Raw genomic sequence first — 18,963 nt, 5'->3', positions numbered from 1 at the left:
CTAGTAAGAGTAATTTTCATTGGGGACATCAGAAGATTTCTTTTCGGTCTGTTAAGGGTATGAGATGTTTCAGGACAGGTCAGGGTGTAGGCTTCTCCAAAAGGTGGCGGAGAGTGCGGACCAGGGAGGAGCTGTAGGTTACTTAATAGGAGGAATCCTGGGGCACCTGGGTGACTCAGTCGGTTAAGCACCTGACTTAGGCTCAGGTCATGATCTTGCAGTTCACGAGTTCCAGCCCCGCGTCAGGCTCTGTGCTAATGGCTCAGAGCCTGGAGCCTGCTTCGCATTCTGTGTCTCCCTCTCTCTCTGCCCCTCCCCCTCAGCGCTCTGTCTCTGTCTCTCTCTCAAAAATAAATTTAAAAATCATTAAAAAAAAAATATGGGGATTCCTGGTCAGGATGACAGTGGTAATAGTAGCCCAGGAAGAAGAGGGTAGGCCTGAGGACCAGGTTTCCTGCCTGGCTCACTGGTTGTGGGATGTGGGTGCCACAACACAGATGGGGAGAGAAGCGATCATAGAGAGGGCAGGGGAGACTGCATGGTTTGGGATGTGGCCAGGGACTCCAGGGGAAAAGTGGACATGAGATAGATGTGGAGGCATAGGAGTCATTCAAACAAGGTGACATTGAGATGGGGGCTGGTGCTTATTCACGTCTGCAGACTCACCAGGATTTCGTTGTGTCTGGTGGGGGCTTAGGTGTTCAGGTGAGGCTGGTGTATTTGCTTAGGAGCACAAGTGGTCATTTATGAGACTCACTGGGCAGCTGAGTCTTGAACGCAGGTTAGACGGAGAGAAGAAACATGTGACTGGAGAGGGGACATAAAGTGCATGCAGGACAAGTGGGGGAGAGCCATGGGTATCTGAAATCTGCTTTCATTTTTAGGTAGTGGGGTTGGATCAAGGAACAGGGAGGGAGGCCTTCGCAGTAGGACTCAAGGCTGTGTCTGTCAGTGGGGACCATCAGAGTCTGGAGTAGTATTTGATCCTGTTTGAAACTGGGCCACATATGCTGAGTGACAAGTAGAGGCCAAGGAGATGACTATAGTGATGGGTAGGAGTTGTGGGAGTGCAGTTGTGAGAGGTGTGCCAAGAGTGACGTGCACATGGAGAGGGAGTGTGGACGCATGATCCCAGGGCCTGGAATTGAGGTCGTAAGGATGAAGGATAATGCCACAATTTTTCTGTCTTGGAGGGATGATCCAGAGGACTTCAGCGGTATTGCCTGATAAGACCAGAGTCACAGCATTCACACCCTCCTTGTATAGCCAACTTCTCTCCCTAACCTGTGTTCATTTGACACCAACTACTTTGACAAGAGGCAAGGTGGCTACCATGCCAGGTCCATAGTTCAGATATCCTCTCTCTGCCCATCTGCCTGTTGTCGTGAGAAGACATAGTATCAGTGGGAACGTGAGGAGAGGCCTGATATTTCCTCTGAGGCGTGGAGTAGAGTGAGCCAAGGATGGATGTGGAGGGCGGGGGGCATGATGAACTTGGACTCCTAGGAGAGATGTTGATCATTGAGTGAACTGTCCACATTATGACAGGATGTGAACTTTGAGGATGTGGCCATTGACTTCTCCCAGGAGGAATGGGGGCTCCTTGATGAGACTCAGAGACTCCTGTACTGCGATGTGATGCTGGAGACCTTTGCACTTGTAGCATCTCTGGGTAAGACTGTTACATTGCTCCTGGTGTTCTGAGGTGATGTCGTGCCTTCCCCAGCCCCCAGAGTTAGCTCTGTCTTTCCCACAGCTGGATCATGGGATCTGATTTCCACACTTTCTTGTTATGTGTGTGGTGGGTGCCAGCGCTGAGCTGTGTATAGTGACCAGAGCAATGGACTCCGTAATCATCCCTCACACCTGTTGCCTCAGAAAGTGCAGAAGAGGGTCTGGGAGTCTGGAGTCTTGCAGTTAACTTAATGGATCCCACCTTGCTTGTCATGTCCCTGGCAGGTGACTGTTTCCAGATCCATGGCCTCCAGTTTTGCCCCCTTTCTCTAGCTAACAGTTCTGTGTGACTGCCTGTGCCAGGTCATGGCCATTACATGAACCATGGGCTATTCTTGGTTACATGAACCATGGACTAAGACCCTCCTTCAGCTGTATTTTGTAGTATTTTTCTCCTGAATATTACTGCATGACAAGTTGCCTGGGGCCAGTGGTGGCCACTCACTGTGCGTCTTTCATTAAGACTTGCATCATTCAGGTTCTAAGGAGTTACACAGTGGAGAGTGCAGGAAAAACACTGCTTGTTTCACAGGGTGGACATGGCAAGATGGTCTCACAAGAGGCCTGGCCCTGGTGTGTGGCAACCGGGGGTGGGCATGACCTCAGGGCTGTGTTCAGATCATACCAGGAACCTGCCATGTGTTCAATGGTATTTTGGTACAAGTACCACTAGCCACATATTGTTTCTACCTTTTCTTCTACATACTTAACACTTTGCTGACTTGTCATTTCATCTGAGACTTCTGGCTCCTGGCTCCTTCCACCTTTGTGGCCTCCATGGGCCACCAGTTCCTCTGCACTGCTCCCTCTACAATATTCTCCAACATTGACCTGCACATGGTGTCATGAGGTGTGCACATATCCTTACATAGTCCTTGAACCAGCTACTTAGTTCTAGTTGAATTTTGGGGGGGACAGGACACAACCAGCCTTCCCACACAGCATGCCCACGTCTCGAGCAGACAAGGTCCTACTGAAGAAGGAGTGAGGAGGCAGGAGTTTCTCCTCCATGTGGTGCACCCTATGCTTCTGTGCTTTGTCTGTTGAGGTTTCTTCTGTTCAGGTTTCTTCAGAGGCCCAGTACTGTCAAGCTGCCCCTACCTCAGCCTGCCTCCAGCTCCCTTGTTCTCACAGCAATTTCATGGACCCAACTTGTGTCTGGTACACCTTGGTAATGGAGCTCTCTCCTCTCACCAAGTCAGCATCTCGTCAGCACCTCTGTGCTTTCAGGTTGTCGGCATGGGACGGAAGATGAAGGGGCCCCTTCTGAGTAGACTGTGTCTATAGGAGAGTCCCAGTTCAGGGCTTCTCAGGCAGGTCCGTCCACCCAGAAGATCCACCCCTGTGAGATGTGTATCCCAGCCTCGAAGGATATCTTGCACCATGCTGAGCCCCAAGCAAGATGTCCTTGGCAGAAGCCATGCTTGGGTGGCACGTGTGTGAGATGTTTCTCTTTCCATGCAGACCTTCACCAGCAACAGAGGCATGGCAGTGGGGCGAAGCCCTGGAAAAGGGATGTGGACAGAGCCTCGTGTTTGAAGAGCTGCAACATGTTTGTGTCAGGACAGCCTTTCACCTGTAGGAAGGTTGGCGAGGACTTCCCAGCCACCTCGGGACTTCTGCAGCACCAGACCACTCCCAACAGTGAGGAGCCACACAGGGGCAACCAGAGTGGGCAGGCCTTTCACAGTGGAAAAAGTCACTACAGCTGTTGTGAATGTGAAAAAGCTGTCCGCCACAACCATGCACTGGATCAGCCTCAGAGTGTCTGCTCTGGAGAAGGGCTGTATGAGTGTGGCAGATGTGGGAAAACCTTCAGCTGCAACTACAGATTGGTGCGGCACCAACAAACTGACAGTGGACAAAGGCCATATGAGTGTGGTGAATGTGGGAAATGCTTTAGCCAGACTTCTGACCTCATTAAAGACTGGAGAATTCACAGTGGTACAAAGCCTTATGGATGCAGAGAATGTGGACAACTAATCACCCATAACTTCAGTCTCAGGAAACACTGGACAATTCACACTGGAGAAAGAACTTATGAATGCAGTGAATGTGGAAAAGTCTTTATCCACAAATCCAAACTCATTCACCACCAGAGACTGCACACTAGAGGAATACATTATGGGTGTGGTGAATGTGGGAAATCGTTTAGCTACAAATCCAACTTCATCGAGCACCATAGAGTTCACACTAGAGAAAGGCCTTATAAATGCAGTGAATGTGGGAAATCCTTTAGACAAAGCTCTAGCCTTTTCCGACACCAGAGAGTTCACACTGGAGAAAAGCCATATAATTGCAGCAAATGTGGGAAATCCTTTAGACAAATCTTTAACCTCATTCGGCATAGGAGAGTTCACACTAGAGAAATGCCTTATGAGTGTAGTGACTGTGGGAAATCTTTTAGCTGCAAATCTGAACTCGTTCAACATCAGAGAATTCACAGTGGAGAAAGACCTTATGAGTGCAGTGAATGTGGGAAGTCCTTTAGACAGTTTTCTAACCTCATTCGACACCGGAGTGTTCATACTGGAGAAAGGCCTTATGGGTGCAGTGTTTGTGGGAAATCCTTTAGCCGCAAATTTATCCTTATTCAACATCAGAGAGTTCACACTGGAGAAAGACCTTATGAGTGCAGTGAATGTGGAAAATCCTTTACCCGCAAATCTGACCTCATTCAACATCAGAGGATTCATACTGGCACAAGACCTTATGAGTGCAATGAATGTGAGAAATCTTTTAGGCAACGCTCTGGTCTTATTCAACACCGGAGAGTTCATTCTGGAGAAAAGCCATATGAGTGTGGGGAATGTGGGAAATCCTTTAGCCAAAGTGCAAGCCTTATTCAGCACCAGAGAGTTCACACTGGAGAGAAGCCTTATGTGTGTATCGAATGTGGGAAAACCTTTAGCCAAAGCTCTAGCCTCATTCAACACCAGAGAGGTCACACTGGTGAAAGGCCTTATGAGTGCAATGAATGTAGGAAACCCTTTACCCACAAATCTGACCTCATTCAACATCAGAGAGTTCACACTGGAGAAAGGCCTTATGAATGCAATGAATGTGGGAAATCATTTAGCCGCAAATCTAACCTCCTTAGACACCGGAGAGTGCATACTGGAGAAAACCCTTAATTGTGCTGGTTATGGTTTATTTCTTCATTCAGTGTACAACACTAAAGGAGACTGTGTGTGAGAGACATTTTCCTGAATTTAAACATCTTTTATCTCAACATAAACTTTGTGAGATTCCTCCTAAATCTGAGGTACATGCAAGACTTTAGGAGGATGCATTGTACGGTTTCACTTGTCCAGCGCTACTGCCGTATTTATGTCACCGCCAGCTTCTGTGGCCGAGGGCATTCACCTCTACTACCTGGCCCATCTGCACAATGTAGGTCATTCATCATCCAGAGTACGCAGAGAAGCTAGCCTCTTCCGTTTTCCCATTTGCCTGAGGAAACTGTGAATAGCCTGAGCGCTTAGGGAGAACCTCATTCCTTTCTCTCTGACTTTAAGGAGCCGACCTGACCCAGTTTTGGTCCAGTGGACCCATCCTCACCTTGCTAAGAAGGACCTATTTTCAGGAACGCTGTTCTCACATTATGCTTGTGATGAATTCTTCCCGGTTCTAATTCACCAGCATGGGAACTGCTTGCTACACATTGGGTTGGTTTATGTTCTTTTGGTCAAGGTCTTTGTTTCTGCACCTTTGATTTTGGTGGTTGTATTCACTGTGTGAGGTGATTTGAAAGCAGAATTGTGATCTATCAGCAGGTAGAGACCAGCAAATTTTGTGGGGATCCCATGCTTCCTGTGTTTCAGGAAGGACGGTATGATGGTGGAAAATAGCAGTTGTCCAATATTGGTCTAGTTTGCATTGGTGCCCAGTGCTTTGAAAGAAAGACTGCAGGACTTTGTGGTGCTTAGCAACTTGGTGCCGAGATTTGGGGGGAGGTCAGGGGTCACCCGAAAGAGGAGACCTTTGTGGTAACAACCTCCCTGTGCTTCTTTGAGCAACATAAATTATATTCTCTTGTTTGCTGTATATATCACATAATTCCCACCAATATTCAGGGGACTTCTTCCCCAGGTCCTGCAAAGGAGCCATGTGCCACGATGCACAAAATTTCAGTGTCATTTGCTGTAAGACTAGAAATACAGGTGGAACTGTAATTGGAACAAAAACATGGATTCATAGGGCATAAAGGAGACTGCAGTAAATTAGCTGGAATGTGCCTTACCTAAAAGTTCATTTCTAAACATTCCAGAACTGTGACTTATATGATTGATGTGTACAGAAATTCTCAGGACCTCCATAACTATTTCTTGTAGCCAAGGTCATTGATGAACTAAATATTCTAAAGGTTTTGTGGATTCTCATAGCCTCTCTGGGCTGTTCAACAGGTCATTGCTCTAGAGTCAGAAAAACAAGAATAGAGAGAAGGCTGAGCCTGCTGTCCAAGGGTGTGTCTTTCATGACCCAGCCATCATTCTTGTAGATTCAAGTGGGAGCAGTCTTCATGCTGCCAATATTTGCTACCACTGAGGGAAGGCCGCCCCTCCCCGGGCATGAGGGTACAGATGGTGGAGTCCATATAGGGTTGCCAAACTAATTTCCTAAAAAAGGATATCTGGGCTTGTATTTTGGACCACTTCTTAAAGCTCTGTTAAGGTATAATTTGTATAGTTGACACTCAAAAAAATACACTTATCTAATGTTATCAATTTGGTAAACTCTGACATATGTATAAAGTAATGAAACCATATTACTCATGAAAATGCACATATTTGTCATGATATATTTACTTTGTGCTCATATAGTGTCTCTCCCTGCCTTATCCAGCCTTCCAGGCAACCATCAATTCTCTTTCCTTTACATTAGGTTAGTTTGTATTTTCTATAATTTAAATAGGCATTATTAAGTATATGCATATTTTTTGTACTAGTTTCCTTCATTCTGCATACTTATTGAAATTCAACAATGATGCTTATTTTTATTGCTGAGTAGCATTCTGTTCTATGAATAATGACTTTATCCATTTATCTGTTCTGGACAGAGGTTATTTCTGGGCGTGGGATGTTTACAAAAAACGCTGCTATGAATATTTACATTCAGTTCTTTATGTGGATATATGTTTTATTTCTCTTGTTATAACTCTTGTTATAGTAACTAAAACTGTTACCATGTAGATGAACGCTTCGTGTTTTAAGAAATGTGAAACCGTGTTCTATAATGGTTACTCTCTTTTGCCTTCCCTCCAGTAGTACATGAGAATTCTAGTTCTCTGGGAACCTTGACACCAGATGTGGTCTTGACACCAGATGTGGTCTATCTTTTTAAATTTTAGCCCTTGAGATAAGTGTGTAGCCATAAGCCACTTTGGTTTTAATTCCATTTCCCAAAGTATTTCATGATGTTGAACATTTGTCATGCATTCTTTTTATCATCTGTTTATCTTCTTTGGTAAAATGTGTGCTTGTAACCTCTTAACCTATTTTCTTTTCATGTACTTATGTATTTATTACATGGAACAATTGTTTTTGAATACCAGATTTTTCTCCCTCAACTTTTTGTCCTCATAATTGAAAAGCCACATGCACTAGATTTATACGTTTAATCTGCATTAATACATCTCTGCTTTCTTAACTCAGTGACACATTAAATCAAGCCTAGGTTTTAGTCTTTGGCAATCCCTGGCATAGACACTCCCCTCATGGTAAATGCAAATCGCCAAAGTGGTGTCACTGAACATGGAGTTGGTAAGATACTCCTAGTAACCTCTCATTATATTCTGTTCCCAAAGTACTGATACAGTACCCACTAATCTCTTCAGGAACATAGGTAATAAAACAATAAGAATAACTAGTAAGTGGCAAGTTTTAAACATGTTTTGCAGAAAGAGTTTAAATATGATTAACTTAAACTGCACATATTTTAAATGTACATTTTGATATTTTCATACGTACTTACATCCCATTGTAAATGGCTGTTTACAATATGTCCGTGGATAAGACTGTTAAGTCCCATTAAACCTGTCACAATCCTCCATCATTATTTATCATTTTCATGGTCGTTCTTCTATTTATCCCCATGCATACTAGTGGGTTATTTTACTTGTAATCTTAACAAGTCAGTGCATAACCTCTTAAGAATTTCCCAAATCTAAGGACTCTCATGACTCTGATAACTTGAATACACAAAACATATTTTTGAATATATATGTTAATGCTGAATTTTATTAATTGAGTTATCGAAGGCAGTTTGAATGCAGTTAGGATATTATGGCTTTTATTACATGTGTTTTTTTAAGTCTATTCACTTAACCTCTTTTATTTTGTTTGCTGAAAAATTAGTCACGGTGTTAATATTTTTATATAGTTTAATATTACTTCTATAATTGAAAATCATGAGTTGCCCTTGAATAATCCAATGTGTACAGTACAGACATGTACATAAACTATACTTCTTGATGCTTAACACAATTAGACTTCTCTAACTTCCATCTGTCAAAACTTTGTTTCAAAGTTATTTCTTCAGCAGTTTACAAATTCACGTCTCTGTTTTTAAAAATTTTAAACTTTTCTAATAGGAAGTTGAAATCTGCAAATCAAAAGCCTCAGTCTTCCCTTGTCAGTGTGTACATATATCAGATCATCACTTTAAATATAATTTTATTTGCCAGTTGTACTTCTATACAGGTAAAAAAAAAAAAAAGATTGAAATCATGCAAAAAGCCTTATCTGAACTAACATTGAGAAATAGAGCAATGGGGGTGCCTGGGTGGCGCAGTCGGTTAAGCGTCCGACTTCAGCCAGGTCACGATCTCGCAGTCCCTGAGTTCGAGCCCCGCGTCGGGCTCTGGGCTGATGGCTCAGAGCCTGGAGCCTGTTTCCAATTCTGTGTCTCCCTCTCTCTCTGCCCCTCCCCCGTTCATGCTCTGTCTCTCTCTGTCCCAAAAATAAATAAACGTTGAAAAAAAACAAAAAAAAAATTAAAAGAAATAGAGCAATGGAAGAGGATCTTTCAATTCATCACATGGAACAAAAATACAGAATATGTTTATTAATTTTTCTCTGAAGACAACACACTTTGTGTTTGGAGACATAAAAGATAATTGTGAGTTTCTATATTCCTTTAGAATATAAGGGTCAGATATTGCTGCCAGGGACCATCAGGAACACACTAATCTTACCAGCTCTTTTAACTATAGTCCAACCCTTTGGCCTTAATTTGAAGTGTAGCCATTGTCTTTTTATAATTTTCATGACCATCAAAGAAAGTGGGCCGTTCATCTTGATGGGTTAAACTATTGCCAGTGTTATAATACAGCCTTTTGGATTTCCTGCTAACTCAGCTTCACCAATGAATACATTCACTGAAGTTATGCCAGTTCCTACTGGAATCCCAGTCACAAAATACAGAATGTCACTACATTAAAAAAGTGCATGTTGTAGGGACACCTGGGTGACTCAGTCGGCTAAGCCTCTGACTTCAGCTCAGGTCATGATCTCCTGGTTCATGAGTTCGAGCCCTGTTCCAGGCTCTGTGCTGACAGCTTGGAGCCTGGAGCCTGTTTCAGATTCTGTGTCTCCCTCTCTCTCTGCCCCTCCCCCGCTTGCACTCTGTCTCTGTCTCTCAAAAGTAAATAAACATTCGGGGCGCCTGGGTGGTGCAGTCGGTTAAGCGTCCGACTTCAGCCAGGTCACAATCTCGCGGTCCGTGAGTTCGAGCCCCGCGTCAGGCTCTGGGCTGATGGCTCGGAGCCTGGAGCCTGTTTCCGATTCTGTGTCTCCCTCTCTCTCTGCCCCTACCCCGTTCATGCTCTGTCTCTCTCTGTCCCAAAAATAAATAAACTGTTTAAAAAAAAAAAGTAAATAAACATTAAAAAAAAAAAAAAAGATAAGGGGCACTTGGGTGACTCAGTCGGTTAAGCATCCAACTTTGGCCCAGGTCATGATCTCACAGTTCATGGGGTCAAAGCCCCGTGTCAGGCTCTGTGCTGACAGCTCAGAGCCTCGAGCATGCTTTAGATTCTGTGTCTCCCTCTCTCTCTGCCCCTCCCCTGCTCGTTCTCTGTCACTCTCTGTCTCTCAAAAATAAATAAACGTTAAAAAATTTAAAAATCTATCCCAAGTACATCGTAGCTTTGGCATAATTTGAAAAAATAGTTTATCTAGTACAGAGCCTGTAAGCATACATCTATACAAATTATTACAAAATGTAAATTAATATAACTGCTGGAAGGTCGACTGGGTGAATATGATAAAGTACACCCAGTGGAAGACCAGGTCTCAAAGCTCAAGGAAACATTCCTTGAGAATATATTTTTATGTCTGGAATGAATACTGTGCAGTGACTTACTAAGTGTAGAGTGTTGGGAAGAATATTCCAAAGAGAAAGTAGGTGAGAAGGGATCATGCTTGTCTAGACCTAGAAGTCAAGGCTATAGTTCAGAATCACAGTTTAACAATTTTGGGGTTTTGTTTGTTGGTTTGTTTGTTGGTTTGTTTTTGGTAAAACAACTATGAGCATGATTCTGTTTGTCAGGGTAAAGAGCTCATCCCTTGTAAAGCATGACAAAATTAATACTTCCCTTTCTGTTACGCTATGTTAAGACAAATCATTTCTTTTATATCCTATAGTATCAGTAAGCAGACTTCTGAAATGTATTATAGTCTTCATTTCTTCTTAAGACTTAAATTTTCCATATTTTTATATCCTTTTCAGATCAGGTCTTTAAATTTATTCCAACCATGTTTTTGCATCTCTTGGTTCAATCAAAGATGGAGAGATTGATTCTGTAGTATGTGTGTAGAGCACAAGAATGAATGATTTACAAAGTTTTCCCACATGGTATTTGAGAAGTCATTGACAATGCCACAGATTTCTTTTAATGTTTTTATTATTATTATTATTATTATTTTAAAATGTTTTACTTATTTTTGAGAGTAAGAGAGACACAGCACAAGCAGGGGAGGGGCAGAGAGAGAGGGAGACACAGAATCCGAAGTGGGCTCCAGGCTCTGAGCTGTTAGCACAGGGCTTGAACACGTGAACTGCGAGGTCGTGACCTGAGCTGATGTTGGCCACTTCCCAGGCACCCCTATTTATTTTTTATTCTCAAGTTAGTTAACATACAGTGTAGTTTTGGCTTCAGGAGTAGAAACCAGTGATTCAACACTTACATATAACACCCAGTGCTCATCCCAGCAAGTGCCCTTCTTAATGCTCATTACCCATTTAATCCAGTCCACCCACCCCATCACCCCTCAGTTTCTTCTCTGTATTTAAGAGTTTTATGGTTTGCCTCCCTCTGTTTTTATTTGTCCTTCCTTCCCTTCCCTTATGTTCATCTGTAAAGTTTCTCAAATTCTACATGAGTGAAGTCATATGATATTTGTCTTTCTCTGATTGACTTATTTCACTTAGCATAATACCCTCCACTTCCATCCACATTGCAAATGGCAAGATTTCTTTCTTTTTTGTCACAGAGTAGACAAAACTGTCATCGGTTGATGGACAGTTGGGCTCTTTCCATACTTTGGCTGTTGTTGATACTGCTGCTATAAAGGATATAGTGTATGTGCCCCTTCAAATCAGCATTTTTATATCCTTTGGATAAATTCCTAGTAGCGCAGTTTCTGGGTTGTAGGGTGGTTCTGGTTTTATTTTTTGAGGAACATCCACAGTTTTCCAGAGTGGCTGCACTAGTTTTCATTCCAACCAACACTTCAATAGGGTTCCCCTTTCTCCTAATGTTTGTTTATTTTGCAGGGGGGCGGGGGGAATAGAGGATCTGAAGCTGGCTCCACACTGACACCTTTGGTGCTGACAGCAGCGAGCCCAGTGTCAGGGTCGAACTTACCAACTGTGAGATCATGACCTGAGCCGAAGTCAGAGGCTCAACCGACTGAGCCACCCAGGCGCCCTGACAGTGCCACAGACTTCAACAAAGCCAGGTTGAATGTCTATTTTCCAGAAGTGTATCTCCTGCACAAAAATCTATAAACTCCAGGAACACTGAGGAATTTTAGCCAGCTTAGAATTCTGCCGATGGAAGAAAAAGTAAAGAAAGGAGGTCTACAAATAGGATACTGAGGGACAGGGTTGAGAAGGATATGCCAGGGAGGAAGTTTTAAGCTTATCACAAAGTACCTAATGTCAGAGTTCAAAGGGGACCTTTCAAAACTGTTTATATACAAGACAGAAAGGAAATAAAATATTGCTTAGCGAATAACCTTTCTATACTTATTATGAACAAATATCCTAGTACAATTTAGACTCTTATGTTGCCTCCCTGAATGATTATTTAGGTACGGTATCTTTTTTAGGTAGATCCATCAGTTGCTAGAATGTCATCTATATTCTTGTGATTTCAGGTGTCTGAAATACAGATTAGATAGAAGAGGCATAATTCTCCCTGTTGAAAATGTGGAGACACTCTCCCCTTCCCTTTTCTCATAGCATCTAGCTTAGAGAACTTGTAAGAACTACATCATCCCAACAACCCATCCCTTTGAGGACCACACAGGCCTTTCACCACCTGGGCTCCCTCATACCTGCATTCCTGACTTATATTATTTAATTTCAAAAAGAACTTCCTGTCATACAAACAAGTTTGTTTTTCCTCTGGTGAAGTCAAGAAACAAACACAGATGTTTACCCCGACTACAAAGGTAAAGTTAGGACAAACTATATGTAACAAATGGTGCTGTCAAGTGCCCTTATGTGAAGACGAGTTCTATTTACCTTGAAAACATGTATGTAATGAGTTCTGTCTGCTTCTCCGTATGACATTGAGATTTTTTCTGCAAGTCTTTGCATATTTCGTAGCTGATTACTCCTGGTGCACATCACATTCCAGTTTAAAGTATTAAACACATTACTCAGTAATGTGGTATATGAAGAAATCTATTTGGTCTTGGTTCCCTGTGCACTGTTCCTGGCACAGAGCTCCTACAACACTTGTTATCTCCTTAGTAATAGAAGTATCTTGTGTCATTCATAACGGAGCCCCCTTGTGAACACTCCTTAATTTCTGCTAAAGACTTGTGTTGGGGTGGGGGCCCTAAATACAGTCAGGATGGGGAATGGTCATCAGAAACGAGAATTATGGCACAAAAACAGACAAATAGACCAATGGAATAGAATAGAAACCCCACAACTAGACCCACAAACGTATGGCCAACTAATCTTTGACAAAGCAGGAAAGAACATCCAGTGGAAAAAAGACAGCCTCTTTAACAAATGGTGCTGGGAGAACTGGACAGCAACATGCAGAAGGTTGAAACTAGACCACTTTCTCACACCATTCACAAAAATAAACTCAAAATGGATAAAGGACCTAAATGTGAGACAGGAAACCATCAAAACCTTAGAGGAGAAAGCAGGAAAAAACCTCTCTGACCTCAGCTGTAGCAATCCCTTACTCGACACATCCCCAAAGGCAAGGGAACTAAAAGCAAAAGTGAATTTCTGGGACCTTATGAAGATAAAAAGCTTCTGCACAGCAAAGGAAACAACCAACAAAACTAAAAGGCAACCAACGGAATGGGAAAAGATATTCGCAAATGACATATCGGACAAAGGGCTAGTATCCAAAATCTATAAAGAGCTCACCAAACTCCACACCCGAAAAACAAATAACCCAGTGAAGAAATGGGCAGAAAACATGAATAGACACTTCTCTAAAGAAGACATCCGGATGGCCAACAGGCACATGAAAAGATGTTCAGCGTCGCTCCTCATCAGGGAAATACAAATCAAAACCACACTCAGGTATCACCTCACGCCAGTCAGAGTAGCCAAAATGAACAAATCAGGAGACTATAGATGCTGGAGAGGATGTGGAGAAATGGGAACCCTCTTGCACTGTTGGTGGGAATGCAAATTGGTGCAGCCACTCTGGAAAGCAGTGTGGAGGTTCCACAGGAAATTAAAAATAGACCTACCTTTTGACCCAGCAATAGCACTGCTAGGGATTTATCCAAGGGATACAGGAGTACTGATGCATAGGGCCACTTGTACCCCAATGTTCATAGCAGCACTCTCAACAATAGCCAAATTATGGAAAGAGCCTAAATGTCCATCAACTGATGAATGGATAAAGAAATTGTGGTTTATATACACAATGGAATATTACGTGGCAATGAGAAAAAATGAAATATGGCCTTTTGTAGCAACGTGGATGGAACTGGAGAGTGTGATGCTAAGTGAAATAAGCCATACAGAGAAAGACAGATACCATATGGTTTCACTCTTATGTGGATCCTGAGATACTTAACAGGAACCCATGGGGGAGGGGAAGGAAAAAAAAAAAAAAAAACAGGTTAGAGTGGGAGAGAGCCAAAGCATAAGAGACTCTTAAAAACTGAGAACAAACTGAGGGTTGATGGGGGGTGGGAGGGAGGAGAGGGTGGGTGATGGGTATTGAGGAGGGCACCTTTTGGGATGAGCACTGGGTGTTGTATGGAAACCAATTTGTCAATAAATTTCATAAAAAAAAAAAAAAGAAACGAGAATTAGAGGGCTAGAACTTGCAGCCCCACCCACCAATCTCCAGGAGAGTGTGCTGGAGGATAAAAAAGATCTCTATATCCCTTTCAATATAGAGGTCTGTAAAAACTCTTGAAAAGGAGACGTGAGGAGCCTCCAGGTCTGTAAACATGCCTGGAGGGGGGCACACCTCAGTTCCATGAGGACAAAAGCTCCTGCACTGGGGACCCTACTGCACCTCCCCTATGAGTCCCCCTAGAGTAACTATAGGACATCGGGATACGTTCTGGGTCCCCCTATGTACTTCATCTGCCTCTAAACATATTTCCCTGAGTTCTGTGAGCCACCCTGGCAAGACAATCCAGCAAGAGGAGGGGTCAGGAGATCTGCTCATTTACAGCCAGTCACTGTGAAGCACAGGTGACAACCTGGATTTGAGACTGGCATCTGAAAGGCACAGTCCTGTGGGATCTGGTAAAATCTTCAGCTAGATAGAGACAGAATTAATTCCTTGGCAGTGTTGATGAATACACATATCAAATACGAGTGCAGAGTGGATCTGTAGGCAGGGGAAGATTGTTGTATGTCCCCACCAGTCACCATCACACATGCCTGCAGGAGAAAAGCCGCATCACCTGTGTCACCACTATCTAGCTAGTGTGCAGGATTATGGACCAGTGTGACCGGTTGGACAGCCTCAGAGACTCACTAGGCTGTACCCAGGAGATGGCAGACTCTAATGAACAAACCCCTCAGCAACTTCAACAATTAATAAGAAGGCAAGTGGGACCTGTGGGTTAATATAACTTTTGAGAGAGCGACTGTAGGGCATCAGGATACCTTCTGGGTCCTAGCTGCAATAAATATGGCTTAAGAAACAACATTTGTGACACAATTGAGGAAATTGACCATTAGGAATATGTCAGATTTTTAAAAATGTTTTATTTATTTTTGAGAGAGACAGAGAGACAGAGTGTGAGCGGGGAGGGGCAGGGAGAGAGAGACACACACACACACAGAATCTGAAGCAGGCTCTGGCTCCGAGCTGTCAGCACAGAGCCCGATGTGGGGCTTGAACTCATGAACTGTGAGATCACGACCTGAGCCAAAGTCAGACGCTTAACTGACTGACCCACCCAGGCGCCCCAAGAACATATTTGCCAGATTTAAAAAAATGTGTTGTCTGATGGCTATTGGGACTATGAACCTGTTGAAAATACATCCTCCATGAGTTCCTCTGCATTAAGTGTAATGTCTAAGTAAGGTACCGGTGTATGTGAGGACAGATCATACAAAAATGGCTATGAAATGATAAGTAATGGTGGAAGACTGGGGAAGCTTCATTTTGCTTCATTACACAGTGTTTTCCTGTTTGGTGTATGGTTGCATATCGCCAGAAGAAATGATAAAATGCGGCTTGGTCTGTTCAGACTGCTGTAAGAAATTTTCACAGACGGGGTAGCTTATACACAACATAATTTATTTCTCACAGTCTTGGAGACTGGATGTTGGAGACCACGGTGCCAGCATGGTGGGGCCAGGGCTCTCCTTGGGGTGCTGACGTTTTCTGCGTCCTCAACATGGTGGACGGGGCCATGGGTCTCTCTGCAGCCTCCCATAGAGCACTGATCCCATTCAGGAGGGCTCCACCCTCATGACTTAAGCACCTCCCAAAGGCCTCACCCCCTAAGACCATCACCTTTCTATGATGTAGGATTTCAGCATATGAAATTTGGGGGAACACAAAGATTCAAACCCATAGCAGTGGCATTGTGTCAGTAATTTTATCTTTTCAGAAGGAAGAAATCAAAAGGGTAACAGGGTACTTGTGGATCTGGCCTAGCGTGTAAGAAACTGGAAGTTGCCTCTCCATCCTAAGAAGGAAAAAGCTGAACAAACTAACAAACTCTTCTTCGATTCCAAAAATAACTGTGGTCACAGGGAAAACTGCTGTGCCCCAGTTGAGACCAGCAGATACAGAGATCACAACATACTGAAGCAGAAATGCACATGTGGAATCAGTGGGAGCCCGTGCAGGGGTAGGGAGACTGAATGTACTTGCCCAATTGCTGGAGTCTCAGTGGAAACGAGCCTGAGAGAGAAAACTTCCTGGGGAACCCAGCCCTGTGGAGAGCTCCCACACACTTGTAGAGTTCTACCTGATTCTCACAGTGAGTATCCCGTGATGTTCTGTGATCTTCTATGACAGGAGAAGATCCTGTGCTCCAACAGCAGAAAGGAAAAGAAACCATTTTCTTCTTCTTTTTCTTTGAATGTTACCTCTTTTCTTTGTTTGTTTGTTTGCTTTTAAGTAAGCCCTGTGTCCCAGGTGGGGCTTGAGTTCATGAGCCTGAGATCGAGAGCCACGTGCTCTACTGACGAAGCCGGCCAGATTCCCCCAAAGAAACCACTTTCAAATATGCCAAAGCATGGTTCTCTGCAAAGTCTGCTTGCAGAAAAAACTGTTTTTTTGATTTGAGGCAAATTAATGCTCTGAGACTGAATTTGTCTTTATGTAACAGAGGTTCACGGTGGGAATTTCACAAGCTAGTGACATACGAGGTAATCTCTTAATAAGCCAAGGAAGAAAATAACATATCCAAATCAATAGTCAATTAATCACACTATTGTAGCAAGCAGAAGGAGATGAAAGGAGTAACGTCCACATGGAGTGGAGGCAAAACTTGTTCTGAGTTAGTACTATGGAGAGACGGCAAACCCATAGCTGATGTCCAGCCGCCAGCGCAAAGGGAAGTCCCCTGTTCCTAGAACATGTTGCTAGGGAACGATGATGCCAGTGTTGATGGGCTAGTGGGTCTCCTTCCAGGGCCACTGTGGTCTTCCCCACTGGTGTAAAAGAGTGGCCTTTACTATGGCAGGAGCTAATGCCGTAAGGTCTTTGGAGAGCTATTCAGATGAGCAGTTAGCCTTGCCCAACCCAGCACTCTGGGATGGTCTTCTCCAACTCTCAGGAGTTTTGGTCTAAATGGCCCTTAGCCATATATGCTCCTTTCTATTCTTTTATTGCGAAGTCCGGGCAGGAACCCTCAGCACCTGGGCTACTGAGTTGTTATTGGTGAGAACGGATGAGTTGATGACGTCTTGATGCAAGTAACCTCATTCTTTTGTCAAAACATGTTACTTCTAAAAACAGATTCATTTTCGTCATCAACGAATGGCTCTAAATCATACCAAACCAATATGCACGCTATTTGAGCAGAGCCTAAGTTGCTCAGGATTTACCAGAGCCTAGGTGAACAGAGGGAAGGGAAATATACCTACCTCCAGGCCACTCGATCCATCCTGTCCCAGCCAAGGTGTGGGGGGACACTGACAAGGCACAGTGCAGAAGCACAAACTCACTATAAAACTTGAGACCTCTAGTTTATGTCAGTAAATTCATTCCATAAAAGAAAATAAATCTTTGGGGCACTTGGGTGGCTCAGTTGTTAAGCCTCTGACTTTGGCTCAGGTCAGTATCTCATGGCTTGTGAGTTCGAGCCCCATGTCAGGCTCTGGGCTGACAGCTCAGAGCCTGGAGACTGCTTCTACACTCTCTCTGCTTGTTCCATGCTGATGCTGTGTCTCTCTGTTTCTCAAAAATAAATAAACATTAAAAATTTTTTTTAAATAATAAATCTTTAACCTACAAACAAAACCTCTTAATCTCAGAAACTATGATGATCCACTCATAAGGAACTCAAAGGTTAAAGAGGAAATTTCTGTGCCAAACAAATCATAACACTGTTCCAGGCATAAAACAAGACAAAACCAAACAGACCCCTAGTCACAGACGACGTAACAGTCCCCTTCTCCCCACACTAATGCCGCTCCTGTCTACACGAGTCCCGTTCATGGAGTACTTCACACATAGACCTCAAGACAATATCACAAGGCGTGATGAATGTAAAAGTCTGCAGAGACCAAGCAAGCCTTCGAACCAGGCTCACACTAGACAGGGATGTGGAAGTGGGAGACTAGGAATTTAATGTTGTTGTTGTTGTTGTTGTTGTTGAGACGGAGAGAGACAGAGCATGAGCAGGGGAGGGGCAGAGAGAGAGGGACACACAGAATCCGAAGCAGGCTCCAGGCTCTGAGCTGTCAGCGCAGAGCCCGACGCGGGACCCAAACTCACAAACCGCGAGATCATGACCTGAGCCGAAGTTGGACACTTAACCGACTGAGCCACCCAGGCGCCCCAGGAGACTAGGAGTTTAAAACAATTGTGATTAAGATGCTAAGGGCTGTACTGGATGAATTAGACAGCATGCAAGAACAGACGGGTTATGTAAACTGAGATGGAAATTCCAAACGAACAACCCTCCCACCCCCACCCCAAAAAACAAATACTAGAGATCAAAAGTGTAACAGAAGTGAAGAATGCTCTGGTGGGCTTATCAGTAGACTGCACGTAGCTAAGCAAAGAATCTGACTTGAAGATATCTCAGAAAAACCTCTAAAACTGGGAAAAAACAAACAGAAAAGCCTGGAAGAGAAAACAGATGACACAGCTGTAGGACAACCACAGAAGCTGTCAATTACCAGTTCCAGGAATAATAGAACAAAGAGATACAGGACAGAAGAAACTGAATCAAGAATTTCAATTGAATCCAAATTGCATCGGTCTTGAAACTGAATCAGTCTCCTTTTGGAATTTTTTCCAAAACAGAACGTAGCACCCTAAAATGGCTTCACTGATGCTCTCTCCTCAGTATTTAAAGCAGAAATTGT

The 18,963-nt window shown here is 43.5% G+C and overlaps 1 protein-coding gene across 4 annotated transcripts in view; it reads left to right on the top strand.

Moving 5' to 3' along the window:
- The window catches only part of LOC111556192 (zinc finger protein 551-like), a 33,408-nt gene that overhangs the window by 2,219 nt on the left and 12,226 nt on the right, over positions 1-18,963 (top strand). The window contains exons 2-3 of one of the 4 annotated variants that reach the window (XM_019818994.3): positions 1,549-1,672; positions 3,199-7,783. In XM_019818994.3, coding sequence (XP_019674553.1) covers positions 1,549-1,672; positions 3,199-4,868 — 1,794 coding nt within the window. In that variant the 3' untranslated portion in view covers positions 4,869-7,783. Of the gene's footprint in view, positions 1-1,548; positions 1,673-2,797; positions 7,784-18,963 lie in introns of those variants that run through there. The other 3 variants (XM_045047313.1, XM_045047314.1, XM_019818997.3) reach the window with 3 other exon arrangements.

Source organism: Felis catus, chromosome E2 (assembly GCF_018350175.1).
Source record: "Felis catus isolate Fca126 chromosome E2, F.catus_Fca126_mat1.0, whole genome shotgun sequence".
Taxonomy (NCBI): Eukaryota; Metazoa; Chordata; class Mammalia; order Carnivora; family Felidae; genus Felis; species Felis catus.
Note: the sequence above shows the minus strand (reverse complement) of the source record. Positions and strands in the feature narration are given on the sequence as shown.